Source organism: Daldinia loculata, assembly GCF_022478755.1.
Source record: "Daldinia loculata strain CBS 113971 unplaced genomic scaffold F4817scaffold_25, whole genome shotgun sequence".
NCBI classification, from domain to species: domain Eukaryota; kingdom Fungi; phylum Ascomycota; class Sordariomycetes; order Xylariales; family Hypoxylaceae; genus Daldinia; species Daldinia loculata.
Genome location: NW_026054879.1, coordinates 67,468 through 85,972, shown reverse-complemented (window position 1 = coordinate 85,972; position 18,505 = coordinate 67,468). Strand labels below are relative to the sequence as shown.

Sequence of the window (18,505 nt, the reverse complement as noted above, 5' to 3'; positions counted from 1 at the left end):
GCCGCCTGGATCTTCCCGGATTCAGAACAGACGGCGCCACGCGGGTTAGCTCACCAGTTAGCACCGAATACGACCAGGAGAGAAAGGAGCTTGAAGTGGGGGGTTGGACGAAACAGCGGAAACCTCGTATTCTCAACAGAAAGCGACGTCACCATGATCACAGTATGGGTTTTCGACTCAGCCTACGCAGCGCCAAGATAATCTCGATCGTACGAAAGTATGGTTAGTGCATACAACGAACAATTGACTGTTATTCAAAACCTACAAGCCTTTATCAAGACTATAAGCCTAAAATAATTTATACTTGGAGGCTAGTATATAATTTAATACGTACTGAGGAGTTTTTGTATGCAAAGATGAAATCCTTTGCCTCAAGTCAAGCTCGATATGAATCTACTCAGTCGCCTCCTTACATCGTACAGTGTGTCAGATATATTTTCGCTACAGTATGTCTCCACCAGTTTTCGAGGATTAAGCCATCAGCCACGATATCTTACATTAGGGTACATTTATACATTCATACATACGTACATACACTACATAACAAACGTACATAATGTTATCGGCGCTCGCAGCGCCGGGTCAAACCATCTCCATTGATTAAAGAACAAATCATAACGACCCTGTTTTTGCCTTCCTTGTTTCCACAGCATCCGGTAAATCGGTACACGTCAAAGCCACGCTATCCAGGGATCATATACGAACTTGTGCACTTTGGATAGGCTACTTGCTTTCGGTCTTTAGGTTTTGGGTCTTCACCTCTCTCTCGGAAATATCGTTGACCCCTTCTGCCAGCTTTGCTTCTCTTTTGTGCAACTCTAGAACCCCGTAGAGCTGCGTACCGAGTACCGTATTTTTTTGCAGTAGTCGTCGCCCCAAAATCTTGCCGCCCACTGCCCAAGCGTTTTTCTGCAATAGTCTGCATTTGCATTAGCTCTCTCGCTTCTCGGAAACTAATCCAGTCGGCTTACCATAAAAACGGTCGTACCAATCAACAACATCATTATTTTTCTCAATATGACCTCTCTCTCCGAAAAGGGTCTCCTGGGTGAACAGCAGTCAACTTATACACCAACCCAACCTAAACGCTGTATTCGACATCGTGTGGTGGAAAAGATGCCTTCGCCCCGCCACTTCTTCCTCACTCTATTCCTAGGCCTGCTTGTCACGGCTGGCTTAGCTAGTGCCGTCTTGCACCAAAAGCCTTCCGGCGAGGATAAGGCCGAAATCGAGACTGAGCATGTTGTTCTCCGTGACGACTCGACTTTCTCGCGGTTGTTGAGCTCGGCTTCTCCCCGTGCTATCCACGAGTTTCTCCATGCTTACTTCCCTGGCACCTACAAGCATGGTGTCTATGACTCTGACCACTCGGCCATGGAAGCAATCCACGCGAGTGACCCGGAATTAGCGACATCCATTGTCCAGCTCGCAAAGAGACAATCTGGAAACGAGACGATCACCACGACTGCTACGTCCGTGGAGTCTAGCTCTACAGCCCCTACGAGTGAAAGTGAAAGCGAAAGCACCACGACGGAAGAACAAACCTCTACTTCCACTTCTGTAGATACGCCTACGACGACGACTTCGGATTCGACTACGGAGCCGACCTCGGATGTGCCAACGACTACTACGTCTGACGTGCCTACCACAACAACAACATCAACCACCGATGAGCCAACAACGGCATCATCACCCACCTCGGAGTCTTCCGCTGAGACGACGAGCACTCCTGGTACGTTTACTAATTCATAGTGTCTGCTATAAGCGTGAGTATATTAGACTAACAGTGTATAGACACGACCTTGACAACAGCCACAAGCGCATCTACTCCTAGCACTACAAGGCCACCTAGAACATCTACGTTCACATCAACGCTTCCCGGAGGCGCTAAGGTACGTCTTACTTCTTATCCGTACTACTCTTACTTTCACCTTTGATATACCTCCAGCGATGTAGCAACATACGCCCAGGTTATATCTTAAGCACCGAGTAGTCTTGTAGTCATCTCAAAAGAGAGCAAATCACTAACTCGTTAACTCTATAGACAACAATCACATCCGTTGAGGTGGTCACTCCAGGTGCACCCGAAGAAGCAAGCCAGACCTCAGAAGCCGAGGGAAGCCTGCAATCCGGCCCTGCCATGCTGCCTGCCAGGCGGCCGGTAGTAGAAGTCATCATCGGCGCCGTGGTCGGCGGAGCACTCCTCGCATAAGCTCCACCGTGATCCGAATCATCACATTCCTTCCTTTCATCTCATATTGAAATCTGGCGTTAGCAACAGCATCATTATCATCATCTGAGCGAAGCATATCTGGTACCGGCGCCGGCATCTGCATACATGGAAACTTGACGGCATCTACATTCATTTAGAACCTGGAGGCAAAGGGAAAAAAAGAGAGAAACATTTGGCATAGAAAAAGGGTCGGCTCAGAGCTCGCAAAGTCTGGCAGCTGTTGACGAATATCACGAGATTGTCTACAGATTAATTTATTAATTTTGGGATCTTTGAATCTTTATTGGGATACGCAAATATGTATGTAAATATGTATGTATGTATGTATTGTATGTACACAGGAGGTCAAAGGAGGATACCTAATAATCCGACTCATAACAGAGATATTCTATACAATAATAGTAACAGTCATTTCGTGAAGTCGTTCCGTGAAATATTAAATCAAGTACTGGGTAAACTAGTAGCGAGGCTCGAGCGAGGTTGTTATTAAGTTAGGTAGGGTAAACGTCAGGGTAGACGGTCCGAAAGGTGTAGCTTATCCTGGGCCGATCTTAGGCATGTCGTGGTGCTCGCTAAGCTTGGAGAGATAGGTATTCAGGCCTTCTACTCTCTCTTTGTGCGTCTTTCGAAACTCGGAAGCTACCTTTGGATCTTCGAGCATCTTCAACATCTAGTGACGAAATCAGTATCAGTATTAAGTCGTCGCTTATCGTTTGTCGTTTGTCGTAGATGTGAACAAAACATACCTTTTTTCTATTAGCTTCCTCATACCGGCGCTCGGCCTCGGTCTTCTGTTCGACTACGTCACCCTCGCCGCCGTCATCCGCATCTTTGCTATCGCGCTGTCCGGGATCCTCGACATCCTTGGGCTTAGAGGTGGAGGTGGAGCTATCTCCCGGAGTGAAGGATCGCTCGAGGGTTGGAGCCTTGGTCTTCTTCTTTTTCTTATTCTTCTGTATCTTCCCACCTTTCAGCTTGAGGGCGCCAGCTCCGGCTGCCGACACGTAGTCATCTGCTGGCATTTTTGGTATGTATAGAATAGATGCAAGTTTATTGGTTATGTTGGAGGAGACATGAATTGGTTTGGTTGATGCAGAATGAGCCGCGAGACAAGCCCCACATATTTCTTTAATCCATAAAATCGTTATTCAATAAGGTTGTAATCGAGATAATCCGTAATTGGATATATTATGCTACTAAACCTCAAGATTCATATGCAGAGGCAACGCTACTAATTGGCCCCACCTAGATACCCACCTAGATACACCAATAAATAAAAACTTCGCAGTCCGAAAATTTGCTTTCGTTTTTTCTCTTTTTCTTCCTTAGATCAAAAAGTATTCACAGAGTAGCCACGACCGTCATTTCGATATTCACAGTGACGAGTTGCCATTCTCAACCTTGAGAAGTCACTCTGGAGATTAAACTCCTTATTAGGAAGTCTCCCGAACGTCTTCGGACTGTGTGCGGGAGATGTCGAAAAAACGAGGGAACATGCAATGCACTTGATAGCATTCCGGGCTTACGTGCCAATCGCGACGTAGATGATCATTATGTATTGAGCGCCTTAATTCTTGCTGTTGACTTTGTACGTAGGTGACTTAAAATGAGCGACATGAGCGACTCGAGCGAGCATGGCAAGTCTCAACCGAATGTCTCAACGTCGCCTATCCATCTACCATGTTCCTATCAGCCAGGGCTGTGATTGAGTAGAGAGGAATGCCTTGCAATTCTGAGCCATTCTTCCATCTGTAGATCAATCAGTCTTGATAGTAATTACAATCTTGGTATGGTTCTAAAGACAAAACATGCCTACTACTCAACCCGCGTGTAAGTTCGCGATGCTAGCTACGGTCATTGCCTATAAAAATGATCAAGTATCCTGTCTATCAGGAAGTCTTTTGGAAGCATCATCAGCATCATCAGTCATTCATTCACTAGAGTCACTCTTTACTACTCACTCACAGTCATTCATTACCTGCCACCTTGGCTACCACATTCATTTCACACCAACTATAACCACACTCGTTCATCTAGACAACAGTCGAATAATCACAGCTAACCGCCAAGATGCATTACTTCAACGTTACCAACACTGCCAAGTTCCTGTCTTGCACTTCGACTGCATTGACCCCCGTCTTGACTCCAGTCACCAAGACTACCCTGTCGCCTGTGACCCAAACCCGCTACACGACCGTCTACGAGACTGTCATGCCGGCAGCTTGCGAGACAGGCCGGTGGATGGCTACTTACACCGTCACTGAGACCTGCACTGGCAAGCCTAGCGACTATGTCCCCTCAGTTATCCCTCCGGGATTCGTCGTAACCACTGTGTCTTGCCCCGTCTGCCACCCTGCTACGGCCATCGAGATCACTTGCCCGGGTGTTCAGCCCACCGGGTATCCCACTGTCGGCATTACTGGCAACGGTGTTACTGCTACCATCACCGCTACACCGGCTGGTTACCCTATGGGCAACCCGGGTGCTTACCCGACCAAAGTTCCCGCTCATCCTATACCTGCTCATCCCATGCCTGCTGGCCCCGGGTCATGCTCTGGTCCTGGATGCCCTGCCCCAGCCGGCCCAGGTTCTATGCCATGCTCTGGTCCTGGGCCTTGCCCCGGCACCGGTCCCAAGCCAGTCCCAGTCCCAGTCCCATGTGCTGGCCCCGGCTGCCCAGACTCAAACCCAATGCCATGCTCTGGACCCGAGTGTCCTCACCCAGGCTCAGAATATACTCCTGGCGGCAACCCCGGCTCTACTCCATGCCACGGTTCCGAATGCTCAAGCACTGGCTCCGGCCCCGTTCCTTGCTCTGGTCCTGGATGCCCTGCCCCAGCCGGCCCAGGCTCTATGCCATGCTCTGGTCCTGGGCCTTGCCCCGGCACCGGTCCCAAGCCTGTCCCCGTTCCTTGTGCTGGCCCCGGGTGCCCCAGCTCCAACCCCAAGCCCATCATCTCATGCGCCGGACCCAGCTGCCCCGGCTCAGGTAACAACGGCACCACCAGCACTCCTCCCTACATCGTCTCCGGCGCATCGTCGCTCAAAAACGCTTTCGCCGTCGTCACAGGGCTTGTTTTCGTGGCCGGACATTTCATCCTCTTGTAATTCGTTCATGTTGTTCTATGATCTGTGGACGTCGGGATAAAATTTGGGCTTATATTTTTTTTGGATATGGTTTACGGGTGATGGTTTACGGCTCGGGTATTTCTTCATCTGCTGTTACTTTTGGGTTCGTCATATAACTTCGGGGTAGTTTCAGGGTAAATCTAGGGGTTCGTGACAATTACTGGTTTAGTCTATTCGGTGTTTCTAGCAATTCATTATAGTTGAACCGTTCCTGACAATCCTTTGTTTGTGATTGCCATTCTAGTGAATCGGATGTGCTTGTAATATACTCGGCAATCTCGTTCATTTTATGGACCTCGCTTTCCTGCTGTATGATCCTTGTTAGTAGCCTTAGTAGCCTCTACAATAAACTCTTAACTCACAACTGGCCTTCTAGGATACTAGGAACGCAAGTGATTATAGAATATCTTGAAGGGTGTTTATTGAGTCTGCGTATGTGGTTTGTCGGGTTTGTCTATCTACGACTCGAACTATCTCTTTGTGTTAACCACCTTAGCCTAAGTGTATCTAGTGTTGAGAGCATTGACTTGGTAGGCTCTTCAGATTCAAACAAAGCGTCTGATTGCTCACCTATTATAGCCATCTTAATTATACTAGTTACGCAGACGTGACACGCAACACGGGTCTCAAGTTCCTAACCTTCGTTTCTTATATAACCATGCGCCGGTTTGCATTGGAATTACCAAAATTCATAAAAAATACAAATGTGCCCAACCATGTCAATTCCGGGCCATTTACTACCAACAATGGATAACCTAAACGATCTTTTGGAAGAGCATATCTGCCGAAGAAACCGAGTATTTTACGCCTTCGGTATTAGCGTGGGGGAGTACGAAAATAGCACTTCACGAGCGTGGACGGTCGTATCACTCTACATACACGGTACAGTAGATAAAGTTGGTGCCGCTCAAGCGCTCAGAAATCTCGAGTATGATATCAATAGCAAGCTCCGGCTAGACCAGCGACCAGAAAGACTGGAGTTTTACCTCGAGGATGACTCTCCTAGCAACACCTACCGGGCGAGATCTCGCAGGGTAGAGGGCACGCTCTGCGCCAGAGATGCTGCCCGGCAGATGGGAGTGGTGGAGCCTACGGACGGCGAAAGGACGCACCCAGGAACACCTCGGCAGGATATAGTAGAAGCGACGAGGCACGTTGTCGAAGTTGAGCTGTAGAAGCCAGAGGGGCTGGAACTGAGAGGCTGGAGATTAGCGATTGACGATTGGCGATTAGTGGTATATACATAAGCGTATTCAATTATCTGTTAGCCGCCTACTCTATTAGGAAGGCCGTCTACTACCACGTGCGATATTCAGTTGCTTCCAATTGCTCGGGCTGTACGGTGGTGATAAGAGGCGTTCGTAGTGTCATTGTAGTGTCATGGTAGTGTAATCTCGGTGAATTCCGTAACGTAGTAGTGCATCTATGGCCTGTATCCTCCCCTGCATTTACCGTACACTATCTACCTGTGCATGCATCTAAGTAAGCCGGCAAGCGTACCGTAATCCAAATTGTATTTAAATCCCCATGTCTTATCCGACTCTTCGGGATATACCTAAGATCTTGCTTGGCTGTTCTATTCTTGATCGCCAAGAAAGAACTCGACACACCCTTTAATAGTTGCACTGCCGACTTTCCAAGATGCGTCCCGTCAACTCGGCTGCTGTACTAGGGGTCCTGGGTCTCATCCGTAATGCTGTGGCATGCTCCGGTTGTTCGGGCTCGGTGGGTCACGTCGTCGAGCACGTCCGACATGTGAAGCGCATGCAGCCCGATGCGATAAATGCTACCTACGGACCCACGAGGGCTTTGGAGGTGAGTATTTTGCAGTTGCTTATAGTAGAAACAATTAAAAACAAAAACACGAAATGCTGATTCGAGATGCTCTAGTGGGGCCAACTGAACTTCCTACATACCGTGAGTGCATCTTGGATGCTTAATGAGCTAGAAAGCAGCATTGCTAATGGTCAATGTATAAGACCGATACCCACGGATGGTTAGAGGTACGTAACATTCTCAACTCCCTGGACACCCTTAGTAGCGGCTAATGCTTTAACAGGGTCACCTTAAAGAAGCCAACTATGGCGCCGATTGGGGCGACTTCGCCTCCTTCTCGACTCGCTTCAAGCAGCAAGCCGGCGACATGGGTGTTGATCTACTTTTAGTAGACACCGGTTAGTTAACCTCGACGTCTTGCCGATTCGTAGTATGCTTATGTGGCGTCTAGGTGATCTACATGATGGCGCCGGGTTGAGTGACGCTACCACGCCCGACGGCGAGGTTTCGATGAAGATATTCGACAAGGCCCAGTATGACTTGCTAACTATTGGTAACCACGAGTTATATCTTGCCGACGTTGCCTACCAGGCTCTGGACGAGATATCGACGTATTGGGGCGAGAAGTATCTCACGTCCAACGTTCAGATACTCAACCGGCAGACGAAGGAGTGGCAGTATATCGGCAACACGCACCGATACTTCGCTACTAAGCATGGGCTTCGAATCATGGCCTTTGGCGTGTTATTCGACTTTACTAGTGAGAAGACGCCACGATAATATGTGCCCTAGCTGTCGCGAAACATGGTCCTAACATCTGGCAGGTAACACGAATGTCTCTAAAGTCATCCCTGCGAAGACCATGATTACACAGAAGTGGTTTCTAGATGCCCTTCATTGCCCGGAGCCCGTGGATATCTTCATCGTTCTGGGCCACAACCCTGCCCGACCGACTGATAAAACGAGCACTTTTCCTATCGTCTTTGACGCGATTCGTACTGTGCACCCGGATACCCCTATTCAGTTTATCGGTTTGTATTGTATCCAAGGGGAGGTATATTCGTGGCTAACATCATATAGGAGGCCATAGCCATATTCGGGATTTTGCTGTCTTCGATAGTAGTAGCACGGCGCTTGAGTCAGGTAGGTGAAACATGCCTATTCTTGACCAAACTCTCATACCTCACCTAGGCCGATATTGCGAAACACTCGGTTGGCTCTCGATGTCGGGATTTAATAGTAAAGATAGTGGCCCTGCTGGTGTCCCTAACCCAACTCGCAAAGCAACGCAGAATTCTACTTCTCCGTTCGTATACTCCCGTCGCTACCTTGATTGGAATCGTCGAACCTTTGAGTACCATGCTGCGACGTTGTATAATAAAAGCCTCGACTATCATAGCGGCTTGGCCGTTACAGAGGATATTACAAAGGACAGGAAGCAGCTTAACCTCACCGATGTGTATGGATGTGTTCCCCAGGTCAGTCGCCACCGATCCCCGTCCCCCTGACATCCAATGCCAGAAACTGTTTGTTCTCGTGAGGCGCGAATTCAGAATCGTTGGCCCCTATTTATACATAGGATTACATGAAACGCATATCGACTAACCTTCTCACATGATTAGGACTATTGCATGACGTGCGTACCATTCAATGCCTCGGGCAATATCTTTCCTCTGCTGTCTGACGCGTTAGCCGGGGGTGTCGTGAACGAATCGCGTAAAGATATACCGCGATATATCATTGCCAATACGGGAAGCGTTCGGTTCGACATGTACAAGGGGCCTTTCACTTATGACGATCAGTTCATCGTCTCGCCGTTCCGTGACATTTTCTTGTACATCCCAGAAGTGCCCTACGCCCTGGCCAGAAACTTAACCGAGTCACTCAACAATGCTGGTGCCAGTCGGAAGCGTAACGTTGGTATCGTGCCTGTTGAACGCGACATCTGCGTCGACCCTGTCCTTGTTCACTTCACCGAACTTGGGAGCGAAGAGCGTCGTGCATTCAATCACGAATCTCCTAGGATTACGAGGCGTCAAGTCGTCGACTTGACTGCCGGCTATACGACTAAGGATGACTTTGGCACTGATGGCGACGACACGGCGCATTCCGAAATTCCGCACTACGAAATCCCCGATTTTTTCCAAGGCGTAGCTGGATTTAGTGACAATCAGACGGCAGATATTGTTGATGTCGTGTTTGTTGATTTGTAAGTATCCACACAGTTATATGATCTGGGTTGAAAGGTTTAGTTTAGACTGACTCCTGTTGCACAGCATCGAGAGTGATCTTCTTGCTATCCTCGGCTCCAACTATAGCTCTAGCGATGTCTCGTATTACATCGATGCGAACTTCACGACGCAAGATTACTTGCCGTTGTATATCCAGCAGACGAAGGCTTTCCAAACCGGGCTGCCTAATTGTAGGTAGTTGATGAGGGCTACCTTAGCAGTTAACGACGTTTATCTTAATGCGATGCTGTTTAATTGATACGCCTGAAGGTAGAAATGATGTTGATTGTGTAAGATTAGGCAAAGCTCGGTAATTTCCTAATATCCCACTATCTAGTTCCGTAACACCGTAACACCTTCTCGCAGTATCAAAGGTAGTTGCACTTACCCAACAAGCTACATGTAATCAGGGGTAGTAGTTTACCAAAATGCAACATAGTATACACGCCATGTACGTCAATTCCCTTAGCTTGAGCTTAAATTCGCGCTAGTAATAGCCAATGGACCCCTCCTACCCCACGATACTCCAAGAGGTATTTACATTATCTATATTTTATCTCTCCATCGCCTTTTCAACCCACCATCCCATACCATCCCATCGCACCCGTGGGAATGGCCCCGATTCCCATAACCATCATAACAGGCTTCCTGGGGTCGGGCAAGACAACCCTCCTGCTGAACCTAATCCCCCAGCTCCGCACCGCCAACCCCGCCTACCGCCTCGCCCTACTAAAAAACGAATTCGGCGACGTAGCCATCGACTCGCAGCTAGCATCCTCGAGCGCCGTCTCCGGCGTCCAGGAGTTGTTGAACGGGTGTATTTGCTGCAACCTCGTCGGACAATTAAGCACCGCGCTCGCCGAGCTGCGCGACACAGTCCACCCCGACCGCATCGTCATCGAGACTTCCGGGTCCGCGTTCCCGGCTACGCTTGCTATTGAGGTGAATCGGCTAGCGCGCGAGACGGGGGGTCAGTATGTGCTTGATGGCGTGGTTAGCGTGATTGATGTTGAGAATTGGGGCGGATATGAGGATACTAGTTATACGGCGCGCATACAGGCGCGGTATACAGATCTGATTGTCTTTAATAAGTGGGAGACGTGCGATGAGCGCAGGTTTGACGAGTGTCGCGATCGGGTGGGTGATCTTGAGGTCGATGTTGCGTGGGTGAAGAGCGATAAGGGTCGGGTTCCTGTTGATGTCATATTTGGTATTGATGGTGGATTGGCGAGGACACTGACGGAAGAGCCGGCGGCGAAGGATAGCGATCATTCACATAATCACGACAAAGACCACGACGATGGCCATAGTCACCAGAGCGAGGTCGAGGTCTTGTCAGTCACCCTCTCCGGGAAGACAGGCAGCGCCGTCAATGCGACAAAGCTAATGGCTTTATTGAACTCGGCGCCCAAGGACGAAGTATATCGGATCAAGTCTGTATTAACAGCATCCTCGACAGTCCGGAGCTCCGGTGAAGACGAGCCCACAGCATCGACAACACCGTCGGATCATCTAGGCAGGTATATTTTGAACTGGGCCTTTGGGAGGTGGACATTTACAGCGCTCGAGCCGGAAACGGTTGAGCACAGCTCCAGCCATCAGACTATACTACGTATGACAGTAATTTTAGCAAGGTACGAGAGCGCGAAGTGGAAGAAGAAATTAGAGACAGGCGGGTTTTTAGAGCTCGAGGGTGACGAAAAGGGCGAGTTAGAAGTTATTAGGATCTCTTGAGACCTAGCAGTCCTGCTCTTCTGATAATTAGACTTAGAGTAGACTATAGTAAGATAATTAATACACGGCCAATGCATCATAGGACGTACTGCCTACACTACTACGAGGCTGGAAAAGTATAAAATATAACCTAAGAATGTGCCTGTAATCCGGCACTTATATAATTGCGGCTAGCCTCATATAGAATGAAGACTACATATGTAGCTAACAATTCTCGGTATCATAACAGCATCATCCCTATTTCATGAATACCACATAGGTGACAACCCACTTCGCTTGTCGCCTCCCCGCTGTGCCGACTTAACTACCAGCTCCGGAATCTTGATATCTGCTACTAAAAAGCTCAATTGTGTACACACTTTGCCGACACCGAAATCGACAAACAGCTATTATCATCCTGGTGACCTAGGAAAAAGATTTCTTTTTCCATTTTGTTTGCCGATTAATTTTCAACCTAACGCCACAAGTCTCGGTCTCCCTTCTTCTTTCCGTGGCTACTGCCGGGCCGAGGCCATGCGTCGTCTCTGAGGCTGCTCGAGCTTGCAGTACTTCTACTACGTCCATGACCGCCCGGCACAGCCAAATAGCTTGCAGGGCTGGTTGCTTGAGAAAGCGAGCCCTTTCGAGATCCACCGGCTTGCCACCCAGAACCTATATCCGCAAGGCCGTAGCTACTCAGGGGCCGGCCACTGAGGGAGCCATTGCTGCGGTGGCCCTTGCGCCCGTTACCCCCGCCGCTATAGGCATCGAAGGGGTCCACTGAAAGCAAATAGTTAGCATTTGCAAATTATGGAAGCGTTCTTGTGACGATGAGGTTTAAATAGTATTAACTTGTAGAAAGGACTAGGATAGCTAATTCGCGATTTGAGGGGATTCATAAAATTAATCAGATGCTTACTTCTAATACTTCCCCAATCAAGGTCATCTTCTCCTTTCGTAAAAACTTCCAGCGGCTGATTGAGCTGCTGCGCCCCAAACTGTGATGGGTTGAGTGCTGCGGCAAAGGGGTTATTGGAGCTGAAGCGTGGGGGTACGTTTCCAAAACCTCCTGTCAGTCCTGGCGAGGGGAGACCATTTCCCATGTTGAACATCTTGGCGCTGCTTGAGCTGCTGGGACGTTGCTGTCCTCCCGCAAAGCCGGGCATGGGCGGCGGAAGGCCAAGGAGGAGGTCCGCGAAGTTTTGATCGCGAACGTACACGGCGGAGAGACGTGGTAAACCTCCGGCGAAAAGGGAGGAAGCTAGGTAGTTATAATAACCGCTCGTGACACCCACGTAGGCAGGAGTAGCTGACGACGCCGTGATCTCATAGCGCAGGGTTTGCAAGGACCAATTGACTAGGGGAGGGATGGGCCCAGAGTGAGATGGAAACGCTGAATCTACCTGATCAATAACAGAGAGCGCCGTCAGGTTTGGAGCATGCGCTAGCACGGCGTGAAGGCTAGGGGCTTGAACACCGGTGTTGGATAGAGACAACACCTTTAGTTGCCTCTGTGTGTCCTCCCTAGACAAATACGCCACAAGGCCGTCGGAAGTGACTCTCGGTGTATCTATCAAGATCACTTCTTCCAAAGCTGGAAAGGCCGGTAGCACGTCGTTGTACTTAAACATGTCGTCATCTATAATCCTGCAATCAGACACCTTTAGAGCTCGCAGGCGCTGAAGCACCGCCAGTACGTGGCGCAACGCTGCCGGATCCATGTTGATCCTAGTCAACTCCAACACTTCGAGGTTCTGCCAGAAAGTACCTGTGCTCAGCGCCTCCAAACTTCGCTCGCTACCGCCAGTATAGGCCATCTTCCTGAGGTCGGGACAGCGGGCCTGTACCTCGAGCTTGAGAGTATGGTAAGCCGGATCGTCGCAGTACAACCCCTCGGGCAAGTCGACGTAGCGGAGGTTGGGCAAGACGGCAATGGTCCTCGCCAACGCGGAGCTACTCGATTCTCGCAGCATATAAGGCGTCTTGAAGTATTGAACGAGCTTGCCAAGGCGGGTTGGGTCTTCGCGTAGGGAGCGACACAGCAATTGAAGCCGAGCGCTGGCGGTATCCTCGGGGAGGCCATTGCGATCGAAACGACTCCTACGTTTCCGCTTCTCGGAGAGGTCGATCTCACGTTCGCAGTAATGCACGGAATCGATACGGATACTATGGTACCTACCACAGCGAAAGCCCGCGAGTCTCAGCAACGAACTTATCCAAACTTATCTTCTCAATTACCAAAGGCATTTTGCCTAGGGAGAACTTACATCGACTTGACGGCCGCTACCCTCCAGCGCTTGCATACTTGGCCGGCGTGGGAGAGATCACGCAGGTCGCAAAGCATGCAGGCATCTTCCAAGGCGCTTTGTTCGCATGTCTCATATGACTCGTCGCAACAATGCGGGCAGACGAAAGAGAATACCCTCTCCAATATGGGAGGAGGCAGCTCTAGCCATGGCGCGAATACGCGACCCCTCTGAGAGTCCAGGCTGGCATAATTGTTCTGGTAGTTGTTCTGGTAATTGTTCTGGTAATTGTTCTGGCGGGGGTTGTATAAGTTGTACTCATCTCTCCTATAGTCGTCACGAGTAGGGATATTAGGTGGCTGAAGCTGTTGCGACGGCTTCTTGCTACGTCGAAAGAACTTCTTGAACTTCATCGCGAAGCCAGGCCAGGGTTAAATGATATGGATGTTCGCAAGGGAAAGCCTCGCTGCTTGATTTTGTTAGAGTTCAATTAAGAAGACACCTAAAGACATACATACGTTTGTTTCACATACTCGGACCACATGTGTTCCTCCTGCGAGAAGGCTGCTTGCGTGCATTGGACGGTTGTAGGAAAAGAGAACGTACACGGCAATGGCAACAGTTGGCTTACAATGAATGCATCTCGAGGCTCGCGACGCTTTGTTTAAAAGCGAGAGAGTGGGGAATTAAAGGGCGGCGTTAATTGCTGGGGTATGGGTACCTCAGATACTTCAGGTACCTGCATCCGAAGGTACATATTCAACTATCCGACATTCTCTATCTCAAATGATCTGCCCGAGATACATGTACTTTGACAGATACCTGCATGTAGGTACCTGGGTGTCGGACCCACTAGCGTAGTGGTACTTCATAGTCCTCTATAAATTTATGAATACCCGCCTGTACCTAGGTACCTAATGCATACATAACACACGTCCCATCAATATATACACATGAGACAGAAAAAAAAAAAAAAAAAGGCAAACTTAAGAGAAACCTCAAACGTTAAAAATAGTGTTACATTATATAAACAGGGATAATATAGAATTTTTACTAACTGCCAGCTAATGCGGTACTATGCAATCACTATAAAACAACATCCAATGGTTACCTTCTGTTGCCGGGTCCTCCAACCAAAGGATATATACATATGCACCCGCCAATGATCTTCCCTCCCGCTACACCGACCGCAGCCCAACCACAACCTAATACCTCATACTAGCTTGTCAAAATCTCCCGGAAACGCGCGCTTCTTATCCCCGGCATCCAATGCTCGCCAATCCCTAGTGGTTCCCGTTGAGCTGGAGAGGCGATGCTGATCCAGATATGTTCGACTTCTTCGTTCGGAGCGTCAATGGGAACGGGTACTCGTCTGGGTCTTCCTCCTCCCTGCATCATCATCACCGGTTAGCTACAATATTTCAGCTCGCATGTTCTCGGCTTGCTTACGGTAATTTCCATGCCACATAGTCTTCCGTACTTAAGCCTTCCCTTCCTTCTTGCAGGCTCGCGAAATCACCAGGCGTCATCATGCCCGTACGGTCCCGGGGAGAGCCGGGGACCGAGAAGGGTCGTGAGATCTTCTGTTCAACTCCGGGGATGAAGTCATCCTCATCGTCGCCGGAAAATGATCCTGGGTACGCTCGTCGCAGGGCTAACTGCCGGGCTTTGACATATTCCATTCCCATCCTCTTCCAATCTAGGAGGTCGCTAAGTCTCTCGGTTCGGTTGCGCTGGTTGATCCGTTGTCGCCGGCTTTTTTGGCAGAAATCGAACATGTGTGAGGCAAGCTGATTAACCGAGTCGTCAACACCTTTGTTGCGTCGGTCCACAATGTAGATACCATAGTCGGCCGAGTTCTCAATCAACTCCTCCATATAGCAGCCAAAGCCAGATAGGTTAGTGGTGATACTGGGAACACCCATAACAGTACACTCGGCAGGAGTATAGCCCCACGGTTCGTAGTAAGAAGCGAAAACACCCAGATTCGTGCCGCGCACGAAGTCATCGTAATCTAGAGGCAGGATCGGATTCGACGAATTTAGGAACTCAGGATGGAAAATAATCTTAACGCGATCTGTCGGATGGTTAAAAAGTTGGACCCGTCGAATCTGGTTCAGAATAGGGTCTTCTGAATCGTTGATCATATTGTGTGTGACGATGGGTGGTAGGCCGTGCCGTCTCATAGCAAAGAGACGGCGCCGGAGGACAACCCTGTCGGCGCTTGTGATAAGCTCTTTCTCATCAGGCATCGGATCTCCGTCATGCCACCTTAAAGACCGTTCGAAGACACGACGACCGATCCCGCGCTCGATCACATCGACAGTGTCGCGAAGGGACTTGATGACTGCCTGACCCTTCAGTGCTTCTACTGTCAGCGAGGTAGTTTGCGCAGGCATGATTATAAATGCTACGACAGTTGTCTTGCTACCGGAGGACTTTAGTCGGTGGTTAAGACGCGCAAGCGACTCAATGAACATGTCGACACCCTTATTTCGGAACTCGTAACGTCCGGCAGTGAAGAAATAGAGGGTATCTTCCGGCACGAAGTCATAATGACCATAGAAGTGACCCCGGACAAAGTCGTGGATCTTCTCCTTGGACTGTTGGTGCAAGTTCTGGAACTCATGTATGGCCGAGAATTTGGTGACGTTAAGTCCGTTGGGCAGCACACCATCCGGCTTACGTTTGAGCAAATGTTCGCTCTCGAAAGCCGTGATGTGCGAGACAGTGGTAAAGACGTCGCAAGAGTGTGCAGCAGCGCGTTCTATGCAGTAACGGTGATAGATACCACGCTTCCCGGCTTCCGCATCGACGTCAAACCACTGCAGATTATTATAAAAGTCGACAGAACCAGCACAAAGATAGCGGCCTAGTAGAGTTGCATGTGTAGTGAAGACGGTGGTGACATCTATGCGCCGCTTCTTAGTTAGCGGCAATGCGACACCAGCAAGCCATTCGTGAAAGTGGGCAATGACAGCTTTGGTCTTCTCATGACAAACAAACTACACGGGAGGAAAAATAGTCAGCTAGTCAGGTCCTAAGCCGTACGCGCGAGAAAAAACCTACCTCTCCTAGAAACCAGGCGACTAAATATCCAAAGACAATTGCCTCATTAGTCTCATCGTCGCCTGGTGGAGCCGGGATACTGGCAACATTCCACAAGTCTGCTTTCCACTCATCCAAATATCTATATGCTGTCTTGGTGTCGATTAACAGTACTCTGGGAGCTCCTTCAATGAGCCATCGTCCATAAAGTATGCCAATACCCCGGTTTTTCATGGCCTCGATACTGGCAGCGAGTTCTGGCGTGTTTGGCTCTAGCTCTTCAACCTCGACAGCGGCCTAGTTTTGGTTAGAGAAGTGTGTTAAGAGCTACGCTTAGAGAAAGAAAAGTAACGTACTGAATGGTGGTTGAGAGGGCCGATAAGTGTATATCGGTCGCCATACTCGGCAGTGGTAACGGGCGCCTTAGACTTAATGACAGAGTATATACCACCAACTGAGTTTAATGTTAGTTCAGAGATTGTAGAAGCTTACGGCGGTGTTTCTAAGTCATACCGCGATGAGCTACCTCGGTCGCGATCTCGAAGAGTATGTGATTCTTCACTTCGCGGGTAGCTTTCTCCCCGCTTTCAGCCATTGTGGTGGTTGGCGTAGTAGATTCGAAGGTACAAGGAGCAACGAGGTGTTACCAAAGGGAATATAAGGGAAACCTATAAACTATATTTAACAAATTTGACGTAGTTAGCTTCAGGTATAAAATAATAAATAACAAGCCTCCCTCGACTCCTAGCGCAAATAGATCGGATCGAGATAGCTCTCACCTAAAGTATCCAAACAAATCTCGAGACAAACCTCAAGCTAATAGCTAATAGCTTAGAGACCTCGCGGTGTTACGAGATTCGATAGGATGGACTGATACGGATGAGAAGAAGATGAACGAAACTTAAGAGGGGGGAGCAAAGGGAAAAAAGATGTTATTCGAATTCCGAGGTGGAGATTGGGAACATGGAACGGGGACCAGAACTTCCATGCATGGTCTCAATGAAGAATTCATAGAGGCGCTTTTTGTAGTTTGGCATCATTGCGTACACTGGGCAACAAGGAATTTACCTAGGAAATCTACCTAATAAGCCAGCTAGCTACCTGGGTACTGGCTTAGGGTACCTTCCTACCTTAACAAGGTTAGACTTGATTTTTTCTCGATCGCATGACATCCTTACCTATAAGCAGCTTTTAGTGAATTTTAGTATTACCTAGGTACCTCTCTCCATCGCTACTCCATAGACCCGCAATCCCGCAAGCCTTGCCATCATAACTCCGTGCAACTCCAAGCTTCCCCCAGCGAGAAAACAACGAAATAGTAATAGATCTAAACAAAGCTTTGCCGCTAAATATGCGGGAACCAAGCCTATGACGCCAGAAACCGTTATTGCATCTTGACAGCTTAAGCAGCTCAAGCAGCTTTTACGGTATGCTTTACCTAGGTAGTGTAGTATTAGGTATTAGGTATTAAGTATGTACATATGTAGTTGGGAGTTTGGGTATTACCTACATATTAGGCATACATTTACAAGTTGTTGGGTTCGATGTTGTTCATGTATGTAATATCTCGAGTTGCTAGAGCGGCAGCTATTTAAGTCGTCAGTATATATGTACATACATGCTGCGCAGTCTCATGTACAGGGATGCGAAGAAAAAAAAGGCGAGATCCCTAGACAAACTAGTTAGGTCTAACTGCTAATTAGGTATTCCAAGTATGCAAACCCTATCCCGCAACGAGAAAATAGCGCCGTGATCCTCCCCTGTTCCATACGTAAACATGGACCGATGATCCGCTACGAATCTCGCTTCTTCTAACAAGACTGAGAATTTAGGATCTGGATGTCTCTATGTATGTATTATCCGTTGTTTGGGGTATAATACAATCTAATTAGGTATATGACTTAGAAACTTTAAAAACTGGTGGACGCATGATGTGGGGCTGGGAGTTCGCCACAGGATTGATAAGAAAAGACATGATGCGCGTGCGTCGATGGGTGGATATCAAGTTCTCGCCGAAGGCTTCCCCTCTATTGCTTCTCCCCACAGCTTTGAAGTGTCAAAATGGCAGATACGCTGCATGTTGACAAACTGATGTGCGTATTCCATCTCTCCTGTTTTAAATCTTACAA

General features: G+C 48.8%; 8 protein-coding genes across 8 annotated transcripts; 5 read left to right on the top strand and 3 right to left on the bottom strand.

The window, feature by feature from the left end:
* The first annotated feature begins 809 nt into the window (after nucleotides 1-809).
* F4817DRAFT_109329 (uncharacterized protein) lies at nucleotides 810-2,372 on the top strand. The gene is made up of 3 exons (XM_049297457.1): nucleotides 810-1,732; nucleotides 1,795-1,892; nucleotides 2,045-2,372. The coding sequence occupies exons 1-3, from the start codon at nucleotides 1,018-1,020 to the stop codon at nucleotides 2,210-2,212; spliced, it is 981 nt and encodes a 326-aa protein (XP_049158910.1). The 5' UTR covers nucleotides 810-1,017; the 3' UTR covers nucleotides 2,213-2,372.
* A 195-nt stretch (nucleotides 2,373-2,567) lies between these two features.
* F4817DRAFT_109333 (DUF1754-domain-containing protein) lies at nucleotides 2,568-3,317 on the bottom strand. Its single transcript, XM_049297458.1, has 2 exons — nucleotides 2,980-3,317; nucleotides 2,568-2,903 (listed from the first exon to the last, which is right to left on the bottom strand). The coding sequence occupies exons 1-2, from the start codon at nucleotides 3,253-3,255 to the stop codon at nucleotides 2,769-2,771; spliced, it is 411 nt and encodes a 136-aa protein (XP_049158909.1). The 5' UTR covers nucleotides 3,256-3,317; the 3' UTR covers nucleotides 2,568-2,768.
* A 240-nt stretch (nucleotides 3,318-3,557) lies between these two features.
* On the top strand, nucleotides 3,558-5,629 carry F4817DRAFT_109299 (uncharacterized protein). The gene has a single exon (XM_049297456.1). It carries the CDS (start codon nucleotides 4,304-4,306, stop codon nucleotides 5,339-5,341), a length of 1,038 nt encoding a protein of 345 aa, XP_049158908.1. The 5' UTR covers nucleotides 3,558-4,303; the 3' UTR covers nucleotides 5,342-5,629.
* A 223-nt stretch (nucleotides 5,630-5,852) lies between these two features.
* F4817DRAFT_337725 (uncharacterized protein) lies at nucleotides 5,853-6,724 on the top strand. The gene has a single exon (XM_049303333.1). The coding sequence runs from the start codon at nucleotides 6,067-6,069 to the stop codon at nucleotides 6,535-6,537; it is 471 nt and encodes a 156-aa protein (XP_049158907.1). The 5' UTR covers nucleotides 5,853-6,066; the 3' UTR covers nucleotides 6,538-6,724.
* Nucleotides 6,725-7,126: 402 nt separating this feature from the next.
* On the top strand, nucleotides 7,127-9,568 carry F4817DRAFT_358795 (Metallo-dependent phosphatase-like protein; the record flags this gene model as incomplete). The annotated part of the gene is made up of 9 exons (XM_049306073.1): nucleotides 7,127-7,201; nucleotides 7,342-7,365; nucleotides 7,422-7,536; nucleotides 7,590-7,898; nucleotides 7,963-8,169; nucleotides 8,219-8,281; nucleotides 8,330-8,616; nucleotides 8,761-9,347; nucleotides 9,415-9,568. The coding sequence occupies 9 exons, from the start codon at nucleotides 7,127-7,129 to the stop codon at nucleotides 9,566-9,568; spliced, it is 1,821 nt and encodes a 606-aa protein (XP_049158906.1).
* Nucleotides 9,569-9,666: 98 nt separating this feature from the next.
* On the top strand, nucleotides 9,667-11,194 carry F4817DRAFT_109141 (cobW-domain-containing protein). Its single transcript, XM_049297455.1, has one exon. The coding sequence runs from the start codon at nucleotides 9,982-9,984 to the stop codon at nucleotides 11,101-11,103; it is 1,122 nt and encodes a 373-aa protein (XP_049158905.1). The 5' UTR covers nucleotides 9,667-9,981; the 3' UTR covers nucleotides 11,104-11,194.
* A 35-nt stretch (nucleotides 11,195-11,229) lies between these two features.
* F4817DRAFT_337716 (uncharacterized protein) lies at nucleotides 11,230-14,083 on the bottom strand. Its single transcript, XM_049303332.1, has 4 exons — nucleotides 13,847-14,083; nucleotides 13,350-13,797; nucleotides 12,002-13,257; nucleotides 11,230-11,862 (listed from the first exon to the last, which is right to left on the bottom strand). Exons 2-4 carry the CDS (start codon nucleotides 13,739-13,741, stop codon nucleotides 11,558-11,560), a joined length of 1,953 nt encoding a protein of 650 aa, XP_049158904.1. The 5' UTR covers nucleotides 13,742-13,797; nucleotides 13,847-14,083; the 3' UTR covers nucleotides 11,230-11,557.
* Nucleotides 14,084-14,611: 528 nt separating this feature from the next.
* F4817DRAFT_358792 (glycogen synthase) lies at nucleotides 14,612-16,971 on the bottom strand (the record flags this gene model as incomplete). The annotated part of the gene is made up of 5 exons (XM_049306072.1): nucleotides 14,612-14,717; nucleotides 14,778-16,333; nucleotides 16,398-16,673; nucleotides 16,733-16,830; nucleotides 16,890-16,971. The coding sequence occupies 5 exons, from the start codon at nucleotides 16,969-16,971 to the stop codon at nucleotides 14,612-14,614; spliced, it is 2,118 nt and encodes a 705-aa protein (XP_049158903.1).
* Between the last annotated feature and the right edge of the window lie 1,534 nt (nucleotides 16,972-18,505).

What these genes read in the sequence shown, in the direction of transcription:
- F4817DRAFT_109299 (XM_049297456.1), top strand. Translation starts at nt 4,304, where the DNA reads ATGCATTACTTCAACGTTACCAACACTGCCAAGTTCCTGTCTTGCACT.
- F4817DRAFT_109141 (XM_049297455.1), top strand. Translation starts at nt 9,982, where the DNA reads ATGGCCCCGATTCCCATAACCATCATAACAGGCTTCCTGGGGTCGGGC.
- F4817DRAFT_337716 (XM_049303332.1), bottom strand. Translation starts at nt 13,741, where the DNA reads ATGAAGTTCAAGAAGTTCTTTCGACGTAGCAAGAAGCCGTCGCAACAG. An exon ending in GTAGCGGCCGTCAAGTCGAT is followed by an intron (nt 13,258 to 13,349) that starts GTAAGTTCTCCC and finishes TCGCTGTGGTAG; the next exon opens with GTACCATAGTATCCGTATCG. An exon ending in TGATTGGGGAAGTATTAGAA is followed by an intron (nt 11,863 to 12,001) that starts GTAAGCATCTGA and finishes ATTTGCTTTCAG; the next exon opens with TGGACCCCTTCGATGCCTAT.
- F4817DRAFT_109333 (XM_049297458.1), bottom strand. Translation starts at nt 3,255, where the DNA reads ATGCCAGCAGATGACTACGTGTCGGCAGCCGGAGCTGGCGCCCTCAAG. An exon ending in AGGAAGCTAATAGAAAAAAG is followed by an intron (nt 2,904 to 2,979) that starts GTATGTTTTGTT and finishes TTTCGTCACTAG; the next exon opens with ATGTTGAAGATGCTCGAAGA.
- F4817DRAFT_109329 (XM_049297457.1), top strand. Translation starts at nt 1,018, where the DNA reads ATGACCTCTCTCTCCGAAAAGGGTCTCCTGGGTGAACAGCAGTCAACT. An exon ending in TGAGACGACGAGCACTCCTG is followed by an intron (nt 1,733 to 1,794) that starts GTACGTTTACTA and finishes AACAGTGTATAG; the next exon opens with ACACGACCTTGACAACAGCC. An exon ending in CGCTTCCCGGAGGCGCTAAG is followed by an intron (nt 1,893 to 2,044) that starts GTACGTCTTACT and finishes TTAACTCTATAG; the next exon opens with ACAACAATCACATCCGTTGA.
- F4817DRAFT_337725 (XM_049303333.1), top strand. Translation starts at nt 6,067, where the DNA reads ATGTGCCCAACCATGTCAATTCCGGGCCATTTACTACCAACAATGGAT.